The sequence below is a fragment of the Eleutherodactylus coqui genome, chromosome 5 (genome assembly GCF_035609145.1).
Source record: "Eleutherodactylus coqui strain aEleCoq1 chromosome 5, aEleCoq1.hap1, whole genome shotgun sequence".
Taxonomy (NCBI): domain Eukaryota; kingdom Metazoa; phylum Chordata; class Amphibia; order Anura; family Eleutherodactylidae; genus Eleutherodactylus; species Eleutherodactylus coqui.
Genome location: NC_089841.1, coordinates 245,001,444 through 245,013,032, shown reverse-complemented (window position 1 = coordinate 245,013,032; position 11,589 = coordinate 245,001,444). Strand labels below are relative to the sequence as shown.

The 11,589-nt window shown below is 45.2% G+C and overlaps 1 protein-coding gene across 1 annotated transcript; it reads left to right on the top strand.

The window, feature by feature from the left end:
- Positions 1-4,280: 4,280 nt before the first annotated feature.
- LOC136628953 (general transcription factor II-I repeat domain-containing protein 2B-like) lies at positions 4,281-6,248 on the top strand. The gene has a single exon (XM_066605024.1). It carries the CDS (start codon positions 4,281-4,283, stop codon positions 6,246-6,248), a length of 1,968 nt encoding a protein of 655 aa, XP_066461121.1.
- Positions 6,249-11,589: the final 5,341 nt, after the last annotated feature.

The following is an 11,589-nucleotide window of genomic DNA, read 5'->3' as shown; positions in this document are numbered from 1 at the left end:
ATCTATAATATATGTCTTCTGGCGCTGCCTACACAATTCTGTCCCTGATGTGTGTGTCACGGAACGGCAGTGTTGCACTGTTATTAACTGCAACAGACCGGTGATTTCAGAGCCAGGAAATAATTTGGCGAAAGCCTGCTGTAACACTTAGCTGGCTGCGTATTTATTTGGAGAACTACTACCCCCAGCAGACACGGACCCAGAACACTGAGCACAGTGACAGGCAGGCCAAATAGATTTTTTTCCAATATTTTTTTGAAAAGGACCACTGCGTATATTCAATCTATAATATGTCTTCTGGCCCTGCCTACACAATTCTGTCCCTGGAGTATTACTGCAGGGCGCAATGCTCTGCACGGCCGATATACCAAAAAAAAAAAAAGTGCAACACTGCTAAAAGCAGCCTCCACACTACTGCACATGGTTAGATGTGGCCCTAAGAAGGACCGTTGGGGTTCTTGAAGCCTACACTAACTCCTAACACTCTCCCTGCCTCCACATTTCTGTCCCTGGACTATTACTGCAGGGCGCAATGCTCTGCACGGCCGATATACCAAAAAAAAAAATGTGCAACACTGCTAAAAGCAGCCTCCACACTACTGCACACGGTTAGATGTGGCCCTAAGAAGGACCGTTGGGGTTCTTGAAGCCTACACTAACTCCTAACACTCTCCCTATAGCAGCTCCGGCACCAACAGCACTGTCCCTCAGCTATCTCACAACGCATCTGAGGCGAGCCGCGGGAGGGGACGATTTTTATACTCGGGTGACACCTGATCTCGCCAGCCACTCACTGCAGGGGGGTGGTATAGGGCTTGAACGTCGCAGGGGGAAGTTGTAATGCCTTCCCTGTCTTTCAATTGGCCAGAAAAGCGCGCTATCATCTCAGAGATGAAAGTGAAAGTAACCCGAACATCGCGTGGTACTCGTTACGAGTAACAAGCATCCCGAACACGCTAATACTCGAACGAGTATCAAGCTCGGACGAGTACGTTCGCTCATCTCTAGTCGTGAACGCTTTATGAAGTTTTTCCAGGTCTCGCCTTTGTAGTAACAGGGGTATTGTTTGCAATGGGTTTAACAATCTTGGGAAGCTTATCATTTTGATTAGATAGGATCTGCCTAATAGAGAAAGTGGTAAATTGCTCTATTTGTCTAGTTCTTTAATTATTTTGGCTATCAGAGGGGGCTAGTTTAATGAGTATATTGTTTCTGGTCTTTTCCCTATATGTATCCCCAGGTATTTTATACTGTTCTTGACTATGCTTACTGGGCAGTCTTTGAAGGTTGAGTCTCTTAGTTTGCCCAGCGGCGAGATATCCATCAAGTCACATTTTGTGGTGTTGGCTTTGAATCCTGATTTTTTTCTCAAATATTCCCAGTAGGTTAAAGACTTTATATAAGTCTGTGTGCGGTCGCCCTAGTGCAGTGTTGGCGAACCTATGGCACGCGTGCCGGGGAGGGCACGCGGAGCCCTTTCTGCCGGCACGCGTGCTGTTCGCTGATATCACCTGGCCGTCGGCACTGCAGAGAGAGCTTCCTGCCCTGTCAAAAGTAAGGCAGGGCAGCGCTGACTGCAGAGTGAACTTGATTGCCGGCACGCGCGGTCTTCTAGCAGCTCCTCGTACCCGCCCCCCGCTCCTCCACACATCAGGCCAATGGGAGCGCTTCCTTACTCCCCTGTCACTCCTATAGCGGGAGATTTAAATAAAGCCCAGACGGCAGCGGAGGTGAAGGAGATGCCGGCACGCGCAGGCTGTTGTCTGCTCCTCATATCCCCGCCCCTCCGCACAGCAGCCCAATGGGAGCGCTTTCTACCTCCCATGTCAGAAGTAGTGCGGGGATTTCCAATGTAGAGCCGACAACAGCCTTCGCTCAGTGACTGCCTGTGGTGAGAGAAGCAGAGCAGAGCTTCAGCAGTAAAGAAGAGATCCTTGCTGCCTGGGTTAAAGTAAGAAGCGAACAGCAGTTACTGCAAAGATAACTGCTAAACACTTCAGTTCACCACTACACATATAAACACGGGCGTTTTGGCACTGCGGAATCCGGAGCGGGTGTCCGCCTCCGGATTCCGCAATGCAAATACTGCACATAGACATGCTGTTGGAAATCAGTTTTCCATGTCGCCGGGCGAAAATCAATTGCGACTTTTCGCTCGCGGATGGAAAATCGCAGCATGTTGTATTTTGGCCGCCTGCAGACGGGCGGATCGGATCCGGCAGCGAGAATTCTCGCCGCGGGATCCGACCCGAGCACCTGCAGGGACCAGTGCGTACTCATCCGCGCCCCGCAGCTCCGGATGTTTGATGTGCTGGCTTGCTGGGCAGACCGGAGCCGGCAGCGGGTGAGTGACATTTCTGCAAGCCCTGCACAGAAATAGAGCGTGCCGCAATTTGTTTGCTGCGCGATATTTCACTCGGCCAAACCGCGGCCGTCTGCATAGGATTGCGTTTGTTAACGCAATCCTATGCAGGCTTCCAGCAGCGGAAATTCCGCGGGAAATCCCACCGCGGAATTTCCGCTCATGTGCAGGGGGCCTTTGGCAGAACGCACACAGGTGGATTTGCATTGTGGAGTCCACAGCGGGCGTCCACTTCCGAACTCCACAGCAAATACCGCCCCATAGCATGCTGGGGAAATACGTGGTTTCACTTCCATGAGCAGAAATTGATTGCGATTTTCCGCTCGCGGAAGAGAAATCACAGCATGCAGCAATTCTGTGAGGGCTACGCACAGATGGCTTCCATTGAACTCAATGGAAGCAGCTTGTCCTGCGGCCATTCCGCAGTCATAATTACAGAATGGCCGCAGGACCTGCGTCAGCGCGGCATAATCTGTACTGCGCATGCATGCTGGCTGGTAGAGCCGCAATACAGATTATGAAGAACCCGGATAGGTACGCGGGGATCACTGGCGAGGCACAGGGTTGATTCCGCTGCGGGATCTGACCCGGCTATGTGCAGGTGGCTCAAAGTTCACGTTTAACCCTGTAATGACGTGGACTCGTTTTTTTCCCCCATTTTCATTTTTTCCTTTTCCCTTTTAAAAATCATAACTCCTTTATTTATCCATCGACGTTGCTGTATGAGGGCTTGTTTTTTGCGGGACGAGTTGGTCAGTACGATTACAATGATACCAAACTTGTATAGTTTTTTTTGCTGTACTACTTTTATTTTTTTGTAAAGACATCTAATTTTGTAAAATTATTTTCTGCCGCCATCATCTGCGCACAATAACTTTTTAATTTTTCCATCAACGTAGTTGTGCGAGGGCTCATTTCTTGCGAAATGTCCAGTAGTTTATTTTAGTATCATTTCGGAATACATACGACTTTTTGATCGCTTTTTATTGCATTTTTTTCTGGGAGACAGGGTGACTGAAAGTGCATTTCTGGCGTTCTTTTTTTTTAATTTTTTCGGATGACGGTCACCATGTGGGGTAAATAATGTGCTACTTTGATGGATCAGACTTTTACGGACGCGGCGATAACAACTCTGTATTTATTTTTTAAGATTTAGATTTTTTTATTATAGATATGGCAAAAAGGGGGGGGGGATTTAAACTTCTTTTTTTTACAATTAATAAAACTATATTGATCTTATTTTTACTTTTTTTAGCCCTCCCTTTGGGGATTACAATTAGGAATGCTTTGATCGCTCCTGGAGTATGATGTAATGCCACAGCATTACATCATACTGCGATCTGACGGGCAGTCTATCTACCAAGCCACAGGCCTGGTTTGATAGGCAATCTGCAATAGCCGCCCTGTAGCTTTTTAGAAGGCCCCTGGGCTGTCATGACAAACACTTCGCAACCTGCGATCTTATCACAGGGGGCAGTGCTGGACCCCCAAAAATGGGTCAGGGCCTTTAAATGCTGCTGTCAGAATTAATGCCGCAATTTAAAGGGTTAATAGCTCCAATGAACGGTGCAGCTTATCAGAGCTGTTGCGGGTGGGTGTCAACTGTAAGAAACAGCTGGCACCCGCATTGTATGGAACAAGATCGCCCCGCAATCCCCCTCCATACACATTCAAAACCTGCAGGACGTAACTGTACATCCTGTAGTGTTAATGGGTTAACCTGTGGAACTCCTTGCCACTGGATATGGTGATGACATCTAGGCTACATGCTTTTACAAGGGAATTGGACAAGGTTCTGGAGAATAAGTCCGTCACGGGTTACTACTAATATTGTTAGCTATTTTTGGTGTAGAGAGAGATTAGTATTGGGTGCTTCATTTTTTAAAAAATTATTTTGTGTTTTTGTAGACTCCCAAAAATGAGTACAGCAAAAAAATCAAAGCCAGATAGTGGAAGGTCATTCCAAGAGGCCTGGACAGAGTCATTTGGAGTGATTGAGCGCAATGGAAAAGCCTTATGTATTCTGTGCAATGAAAGTGTTGTGTGTCGCACATCAAGTGTCAGACGACACTTTGACACCAACCACAAAAGTGTTTCCCAACTTAGTGAAACAGAAAGAAAAGAGTGTTTGGAAGGAAAATTGAGGAAATATAATTCCCAGCATCTTAGTTTTAGCAACTACCTTTCTAAAACAAATCATGTGACAGCTGCCAGCTTTCAAATTTCGCTGTGCATAGCAAAGCATGGTAAACCCCTCTCTGATGGGGAGATTATCAAAACGGCCATGTTGTCTGGGAGTAATTCCCTCTTTCATGATTTCCCAAGCAAAGACAAAATTATTCAACGCATCTCTGAGATGCCACTTAGCAGAAATACTGTTAAAAATCGAGTCCAGCGCATGGCAAGTGATGTTAGTCAGCAACTCACCACTGACTTACAGAATGCAGCCTGTTACTCCATGTGCTTGGATGAAAGCACAGATATAAATAATCATGCAAGGCTAGCCATAATCTTGCGTTATGCAGTTGGTGACATAATGAGAGAAGAACTGGTGAAACTAGTGTCTATGCCTAAAAGAACACAAGGGATAGATATCTACAATGCTGTGATGGAGGCCTTTTTGTTACAAGACATAAGACCAGAAAAAGTGGTCTCCATTACTAGTGATGGGGCACCTTCTATGGTGGGGGCAACATCTGGCTTCATACAGTTCTTCGTTAAGGAAGCAAAGCATGAAGTCATTCAGTTCCATTGCATCATACACCAAGAAGCTCTTTGTGCCAGAGAAAGTGGCAAAAAATTTGATGATGTCATCAAAGATGTCACAAAAATGGTGAATTACATCATGGCTCGTGCTCTGAATTGTCAACAATTTCAAGCACTTCTTGAGGAGGTTCAGGCGCAGTATAATTGTTTGCTCATGTATAATAATGTGCGGTGGCTGAGCAGAGGCCGAGTCCTGGAGAGATTTGTAGCCTGCTTGGATGAAATTAGGCTATTCATGAATGAAAAAGAGCAGGAATATCCAGAGCTCACCGATATGGCCTGGCTTACCAACCTCATGTTTCTCACAGATTTTACGCTACACTTCAATGCACTGAACAAACAGCTGCAAGGTGCAGGGAAAACTGCAGAAAGGATGTTTTGTGATATTAAAACATTTGAGAGAAAACTGCAGGTTTTTGAAAGAGACCTTGAAAGTGGGCAGCTCAAATATTTCCCAAGTCTAAAAAGGCATTTAGACAATTCTACGACTTTTGCAGACAATTCTGCAATCCATCGGCAAATCTACAAGGATTTTTCTAGCATTGTAGGAGCTGCAAAGGTGAATTTTAATAACCGTTTTTCACAGTTCCGTAAGTTGGAGACAACCCTGTATTTTCTAACTTCTCCAGATAAAGCAAAATTTGAAGATCTTGATTTTTCCTGCTTGCAAAGTTTAGATTTAGGTAATCTGGAAATGGAGCTCTTGGAATTTCAAGAAAACAGTATCTGGAAAAATAAATTCTCTGACCTGCGTCAACAGCTTGAGGAGATAGAAGGGATGACAAATGACAGCACACCTAGTTCCGAAAATGAAATCCTTAAAGTGTGGAATTCTCTCCCAAATACTTTTAAGTCAATGAAGGCACTTGGGATTGCTATCCTTACTTTGTTTGGATCATCCTATGCTTGTGAGCAGCTGTTTTCAGCTTTGAACTATATCAAATCTGACACCAGAAACCGACTAACAGATGACCTGAGTGCTGCGTGTGTTGCTCTCAAACTTACAAAGTATGAGCCAAGGTTAGACAAATTATCTGCATCCATACAACAGCAAAAATCACATGAATTCTTCAAAAGCATGCCAAATGCAAACGTTTACCATTCAATAAAAAGTTGTTAGCATCATTGAAAGCTCCGTTATTGTGTTAATTTTAAGACAAAAGGTGTAAGTGTATGCATTATTTGATGCACATGGGGCTGTTATTTATGGGGGTATTCCCGCATGCATAACTCCGAGAATAGAACCCATTGTTTTCAACTGGTTCATTCTCACTTCCTCTTTTTGCTCCCGTGATTTTCACAGAACGTAAAAATATAGGACCTGCTCTATCTTTGTCCGTTTCGTGAACCCTAGACCTCCATCGAGGTCTAGAGGAGAGCCGTAAAACAGACATGTTAACAAGCCAAAAAAACTCATTCGGGTGCAAAAATGATGCGCAGGAACGAGCGCTTTTGCGCTCACGCGCCTCTGAAACCGCCCTTCTGGTTACGTTACCGTGTTGGCACTTTGCAATAAATAAGTGGGTGTTGGGTTGCAATTTGGGCACTCGGTCTCTAAAAGGTTCGCCATCACTGCCCTAGTGCTATCAGGATGTCGTCAGCGAATAACATGGTTTTAATTGTTTTGTTCCCAATTTTGATCCCTTCAATTTCTGTGGAGTTTTCTAGGGTTCTTGCCAGGGGTTCTATTGCTAGATTGAATAGGAGTGGGGATAAGGGGCACCCTTGTCTGGTGCCTTTCTGTAGGGGGAATTTTTGTGATAAGAAACCTGGTGTGTATACTTGTGCTTGCGGTGTGGAATATAGGTTCCATAAATATGTGCAGAAGGGGCCCCCGAATTTCATTTTGTCCATTACTGTTTTTAGCCAAGGCCATAGGACGTTATCAAAAGCCTTCTCCGCGTCTATTGCCAGGAAGGCTGGTGAGGGGTGTTGCAGAGGGTGTATTTTAATGTCATCTAATATTGTCAGTATTTTTCGTATATTCGTGATGGCTGAGCGTCCTTTTGTGAAACCGACTTGTAGTGGGGAGATTAATTGGGGCATAACTCCGGCCAGGCGGTTAGCCATGATTTTGGCCATCAGCTTCAGGTCTGTATTAATTAAAGATATTGGTCTATATGATTTTACGTCTGTTGGGTCTTTTCCCGGTTTGGGTAGCAATTTGATATGTGCTGTATTCATCTCAGATGGGATGGGGCTGTCTTTCATGTATCCGTTAAGTAAGGATTCCAGTATTGGGGCGGTCTGGTCTTTTAGTACTTTGAAAAATTCACCCGTGTAGCCGTCTGGGCCAGGGGCTTTGTTATTTCCCAATTTCGATATGCTTTCTTTGATTTCTGTTATGGTTACGGGCGCATTTAGTTCTGTTTTTTGGTTTTCTGACACTGTGGGTCAGTTTATTTTTATAAAATTGTCTATTTCTGGACCCTTGTCTGTCTGCGTGTGGGAGTAAAGTTTTGAGCAGAAGTCAAAGAACAGTTGATTAATTTTTTGTGGATGGTTTTGTGTTTTCCCCGAGTTGTCTTTTAGGCCCACTATATTGTTCCTATGAGACGGTCCCCTTGCCAAGTTAGCCATTATTTTTCCTGCTTTGTTTCCATATTTGAATAATTTCGCCTCTTTCCATGTGTATAGCATTTGTTCTCTTTTATGGAGCCATGTCTCATAGGATTCTTTTGTTGCCTTCCATTTTTTTTTTGTTGATTTCATTTGGTTTCCCCTGAAATTGTGTGTATGTTTCCCGTAGTTGTTTGCTGTAATCGTTTATTTTGTCTTTGATTTTATTTTTAAGGGAGATTACCTAGGCTATTATTCTGCCTCTTATCACTGCCTTAGCCGCATACCACAGCAATTGGGGGTTATTTGTGTGTGGTTCGTTGTCGGACATATATTCCAACCACCACCCTCTTAATAGGGCACAAAAGGTTTCGTCCTCTACCAGAAATGTTGGGAATCTCCATATGTAATCCGTTCTCCTTGGTGTTTGCTCATTTAGGGACCATATCACAGGGGCGTGATCCGAGATGATCATTTCGCCTATGGTGATGTTAGATGTTCTTGAAGCTAACTGGGGTGTTGTGAATACATAATCTATTCTAGACCATGATGTGTGTACATGTGAGAAATGTGTATATTCGCGTCCCTCTGGATTGAGTTCCCTCCATATATCTTTGAGCCTAGCACTGTGTATAAAGTTCTTTAAATTGGTGTCTTGGTGTCTGGTATTATCTCCCTTGTTATTCTGGTTGCGTCGGTCTTCTGATGTTTTAATTGTTGCGTTAAAGTCCCCTCCCACTATTTTATGGGGCTCTGTGTCAGTAAGCAGTCTGTCGGATAGATTTGTTAGGAATTCTTTGTTGTTTGAGTTCGGTCCGTACACACTGTAGACACTGAGTCTCTCTGATCCTATTTTTATGTGTAAATTTACAATCCTCCCCTCTGTGTCGCTCCATTGATCCTGAACTTCAATGTTTAAGCCATTTCTAATAAGGATCAGCACCCCTGCTTTTGATTGCACTGATGGTGATCCATATACTTCTCCTACCCAAAGTTTCCGCATACGGAAGAAGTCTTCTTTGGTTAAGTGAGTTTCTTGGAGTAATGCTATATCTGTTTTAAGTCTTTTGAGATGTCTGAGAACAGCCGTACGTTTGTGGGGTGATCTTAGACCCTTAACATTCCACGTTATAATTTTCATCTTTTGTTGCTTTGTACTTCTGTCCTATTGTTACGTGTGCCGGTCTCCCCTGGTTACATCAACGAGTCTCCACTTATAAACTCTAACTTTCTAACTGAGATTAACCTTTCCCTTGTCCCTGGTGCCTTTTTCGCTGCGTCTAATGGTTACTGTTGGGATAACAGTTAGTCGAGCACCAGGAAGGAAATATTATGCTTTCTCCCTTAGGGTACAACGCCTTGCGTACCTCCCTAGGAAGAGTGCATAAGTTGACTTCCTTCAATTCCACTTCGTGAGCAGTTTGTGAGGGCAAGATTTACTTGCAGTCGTGCAATGTCGACTGTGCTTTTCCTTATTCCTTGCTCCTACTTGTGTCACGTAGTGGAATAGAATGGAAACAATTCCACTCCAATATATACATACATAAATGTATTCTTTCTTTCCGCTCCAGCATTTTCTATTGTCTTGCTCTATTACACTCTATAACATTTTAACTGTAATATCTGTAAACCAATTAAAGTTCTCTTTGTGTCAAATACTCTAGATCAAAGTTTCTCTTCTCTTGAAATGTCTCTGAAATGTCTCTCGTGTGTTTTCGTACTCACGGCTGACGGTCTCATGGGGATGGGTCAGTCGTTGCTGTGTTCTTGCGGCGAGGTTCTCGTGTTGTTGTTGTTTCTTCCGATGTTGGCGAGTGGTTTGGGCTGTCTGCTTGTCCGTGGCTTTTTTCCTCTGTCGTCGGGCTTGAGTGGTTCCTCTGTTTGTCAGGTATTTTTCTTGCTCTTGGGGAGGATAGTACCTGTTCCGCTTTCCTCGGATCATGGAACATGAGAGTATCTCCATTAGTATAGAACACTTTTAATATCGCCGGGTATAATAGTGCAAACTTTACTCTTTTCTTGTAGAGTTCTGAACATATTGGGGAAAACTCTTTTCTCTTGCGTTGTACTTCCATTGAGTAGTCTGCTTAGATTAGTACTTTGTGGCCCTCGAGTTCTAGTATGTTGTTGCGGCTCTTGAAATTACGTAGGATTAACGATTTATCTGTGAAATCCAGACATTTTACTATTATCGGTCTCGGGTGTATTTTAATTGCTGCATTTGTATTAGTAATTGAGTTTGCAGATCGTTTGTTGGGGCCTAGGCGATGTGCTCTTTCAATTCTACATGTCTGGGGGATCCCCAAAATATTGGGAATCGTTGATTCACATAGTTGGCGTAGATCTTTTTGTAGATAGGATTCTGGGATTCCGATAATACGTAGATTGTTTCGTCGAGATCTATTTTCTAGGTCCTCTAACCGGTCCCAGAGCAGTCTATTGTCCCGTATCAGTTTCTCTACGTTTTTGGTGTTGGCGCTCTGCTCAGAAGATATTGCCTCTATGTCGTATTCCATTACGTCTAGTCGGTTGCCATGTTGGGATACCGCGTCTCTGAGATCATGCAGGGTGCCCACCACGGTGTTTGCCAGTGTAGTTTGAATATCTGGTGCAATCAGTTTTGCCACCTCAATCGCTAAGGCCTTATAGTCTATCGTTGCCACGTCTTGAGATAATGAATTTTCTTGGTCTAGCGGTGAGGGAGGCATAGAGGAGGGATTTTTGTACGGTGTCATTTCCTTTTCCGTTAGTGTTTTAGCCGTGGCTTTAGCTGGTGTTTCATTTTGCTTTGCTCTAGTTCTCCCCATCTTGACCACAAAGTCCTCCATGTAATTAGGTTATGTGTTGGTATGCTGTTATATATTGTATTACACACGCGATGAGGAAACGGGTTTCTTTTTGGCGGCTTGCGGTTGTCCGGTGAATGATTCTACGACTAGATGTTGAGGTGTCTTCGCTATTTTCTGTCGTCACTTATCAGTCAACAGCAGATGCCGCGTTTCGACTGGTTTCACTGTTGCGTTATTGTTAGTATGTTCTTTACAGTTCACTTTGTGTTTTGTGTGTTCTATGGGATGGATCCGGGGTATTTCTTTTTATTATTTTTATTGTTTTAGTCGTTTGACTGGTGGTTGTTGGGATTCAGTGGTTTCTGACTTGTCCCTGTGCAGTTTATCTCACTGCCTCATGGGACTCATAATGGCCGCTGTGACCCCTGAGGAGGAGGGGGGAGGGGAGGGGGGGAGAGTGTGTGTTTTACTCTGCCCTGCCGCTATATTCAGCAGGGCAGCTGGGCTATGATGCCTTCTGATTTTATTGTCCTCTGTGCAGGCTCCCTCTCTCCCTGTTTCTCCCCTCCCTGGTTCCTTCACTCGGAGTGTGGAGGCGCTGACCCCGTCAGGCTGCCGCTGTACCGGTGGTTGGCGCCGCTGCTACACTGCTTTCTCCTCTGCCCTCCGAAGTCTGACTTTAGCCAGAGAGTTGGGGAGGCTGCCGATCGGCAGTCCGGGTTCTTAGCTGTATCAGCGCCGCTCGTCCGCCCACCGGGGCACAGGTATGTCTTCTGTCGGTGGGGGGGGGGAGGGGGACACGTGTTTCCTACAGTCTCCTGCACCCGTCCGATCCCGGCTGGTTCGTCCGCGCCGTCTCTCCGGGCTCTGCTTTGCTGTTGTTTTTGCCCGGCTCTGGTCCTTCACGCCACTCTGCCTGAGTAGACCTCTCGGTTTTCAGTCTGCGGGCTGCAGCCGGCGTGTTGCACCTTGCGCTCGGCGGTTCTGCGAGCAGGTGGGGTTTGCGCTGCCGTCTTCCTTTCTTCTCTGGTGGTCTCTGAAGCTTCCCTGGGGTTCAGGTAATCTTCTCCCGATTGTGGGGGGTCGGCGGCAGCTGTGCTAGGTTGTTTGCTG